The following is a 2,745-nucleotide window of genomic DNA, read 5'->3' on the forward strand; positions in this document are numbered from 1 at the left end:
TCCCACGATTCCTGGGAATCCAAGTTCCAATCGTTGTCAGTCCATCCCTTGGGATCTTCTTTACAAAGGTCAACGGTATCCACCGGTTGAATGGAACACTCTTCAGGATTCCAGCTCCAGAACGAGTAGTTCAACACGAAGTTTCTCACCGGCATATCTCTAGACAATATGTTCTGGTCTATGGTAGAAGGGCCAAATCCACGGACCCAGCCTGCCCAATTCTCGTAGTAAATAACAACCAAGGGAGCGTCATCTGATACTGTACCTTCAGCAACCCTAGCAGCAGATAACCCTGCAAGAGCGCAAATAGTTGTAAGGGCCTTCATCAAATTAAAACCTGAATCTATTAAACTTCAAATCATCAACGTATGGGCCGGCAAGACGGGACGTCATCCGGATGATGAGTACTCCGATTGTCCCTTCAACACACGTGCTTCCGTCAAATTGTTTAAATAACCTAAAATCAGTTAAAAATACCGGTAAAAACGTTTCTAATGTCTAACCGAGTCTGCAGAATGTCTGCTGGCCGATGACACACTGAGCCAATGCATCTGCCGTGGACGCTCCAGGACACCAGGGAGCCAGTTCACCTCCAGGGCCATAGGAAGCACAGTACCCTTTGCACGTATCGACCCATTGGGATTCCGAAGTCAATAAGTTCTGGCAACCGGATACGGCGTCTCCACCACCGTTACCACTCGCCGGTGTGGTAGCAGGAACGGGAGCCGGCGTGGTAGCAGGAACGGGAGCCGGTGTAGTAGTAGGAACCATTGGGGCGGCCGTCGTGACTATCGCTGGCGGCTGGTAGGGAGTGGTAGTAGGAGCGACGGGGGCGGGCGTCGTAACGGGAGGCTGATACGGAGTGGTTGTAACAGGTGTAGGAGTGGGAGGGTTGTTCGAGCTTCCAGAAATGGGATGGATCATCATCTTGTTTTGGCCAATCTGACTTTGGGTCCCGGAGCCGCTAGCTTTCAGATACGTTCCTGAAGCAGGGTAGGACTGACCCGCGCATCTTGACACATCAATGGGCTGGTCGCTGCTAATGTACAGGTTGGGAATCAAGGGACACGGGTACGACGCCCATTTGGTGATCGGAGAGAAGGAGTAGCTATTCTGCTTCGAAGCCCCTATAGTGACGGGGGATCCATTCCAGCCTTCAAACAAGCCTGCGAACAGCTCGGCAGTTGAGTCCGGACCCCACGATTCTCCGCTTCCCACATCGGAGGCGGCCCAGATGATGGCTCCGGCCATTCCCTTGCTCCTAGCCCATTCCATCTTGTACTTCCAAGACTCAGCATCCTCGTAAGTAATGAACACATTCTGCTGAGACCTGTCAACAGGGCCGGTAGCCGTGTCATAGGGGATCGAACCACCGCTTGGCATCGTGTCACAATAAAGCGTAGGGGTTTTGGACACGTCGTCCCACGTACGCGTGCAAGCCGGAACAACATTGTGGAGCAGATCGAACCAGGACACTGTGCCAAGCTCCCAAGTACCTCCCGCAGGGTAGGTGGTGGCAGTGGAACTCTGCCATAAGCCAGGTACGTCACCCGTCTTCGGAACTCCTTGCCACGACTTACCATAAGTAGCCAGTCCCATCGTGAGCTTGTACGGCTTCGAGCAGCGAGCCAAAACCTTCTCAACAGACGCCTGAATAGACATCTGGTCCGCCGGGGCGCTCGGGTTAGGGTAGAGCGGCGCCAGTGGCCCCGTAATAGCCGCCCACGGCCCAAAGAAATCGTACGTCATCAAGTTTACCCAATCGAACACGTCTTCGTCACAGAAGAATTCAACAGGCATGGGCGTGCTCCAAACATCGTTGTTGCCGTCAATGATCTTCGGGTTCATTCCAAGAGCAGCTGTCATGTACAAGCGGCGGCCTAGTTGATCTTCCAGCTCATTAAACTTCGCACGAAGTTGTGTGGTGAAATCCTTGTATCGATCCCAGTCTCCGGCACCGCCCTTGTTGGACAGACCGGTCTCCGGCTTGCACACGGCTTCCCCCTGGCATCCACATGGAGCTCCATCGCAGTTGGGATACTCCCAGTCAAAGTCAACACCATCCCATCCGTACACAGTAACGAAATCGATAACAGATTGGAGCATGACTTCAGGCTTGTTGATTAGGCAATCATGGTAAGTCCCCGACCTGGACCAGCCTCCAACGGAGGGCATAAGCTTGATGTAGGGATACTTAGCCTTCAGCATCATGAAGGCAGGCAAAATACCACCTGCGGGCTTACTAGTCTCCCACGACTCCTGGGAATCCAAGTTCCAATCGTTGTCAGTCCATCCCTTGGGATCTTCTTTACAAAGGTCAACGGTATCCACCGGTTGAATGGAACACTCTTCAGGATTCCAGCTCCAGAACGAGTAGTTCAACACGAAGTTTCTCACCGGCATATCTCTAGACAATATGTTCTGGTCTATGGTAGAAGGGCCAAATCCACGGACCCAGCCTGCCCAATTCTCGTAGTAAATAACAACCAAGGGAGCGTCATCTGATACTGTACCTTCAGCAACCCTAGCAGCAGATAACCCTGCAAGAGCGCAAATAGTTGTAAGGGCCTTCATCAAATTAAAACCTGAATCTATTAAACTTCAAATCATCAACGTATGGGCCGGCAAGACGGGACGTCATCCGGATGATGAGTACTCCGATTGTCCCTTCAACACACGTGCTTCCGTCAAATTGTTTAAATAACCTAAAATCAGTTAAAAATACCGGTAAAAACGTTTCTAATG

The 2,745-nt window shown here is 51.7% G+C and overlaps 1 protein-coding gene across 1 annotated transcript; it reads right to left on the reverse strand.

Annotated features, from left to right (window-relative positions):
• Positions 1 to 389: 389 nt before the first annotated feature.
• Positions 390 to 2,574, reverse strand: GNI_064600 (chitinase; the record flags this gene model as incomplete). Its single annotated transcript, XM_011131805.1, has 2 exons — positions 390 to 457; positions 504 to 2,574. 2 exons carry the CDS (start codon positions 2,572 to 2,574, stop codon positions 390 to 392), a joined length of 2,139 nt encoding a protein of 712 aa, XP_011130107.1.
• Between the last annotated feature and the right edge of the window lie 171 nt (positions 2,575 to 2,745).

This window comes from Gregarina niphandrodes, assembly GCF_000223845.1.
Source record: "Gregarina niphandrodes unplaced genomic scaffold scaffold00010, whole genome shotgun sequence".
NCBI classification, from domain to species: Eukaryota; Apicomplexa; class Conoidasida; order Eugregarinorida; family Gregarinidae; genus Gregarina; species Gregarina niphandrodes.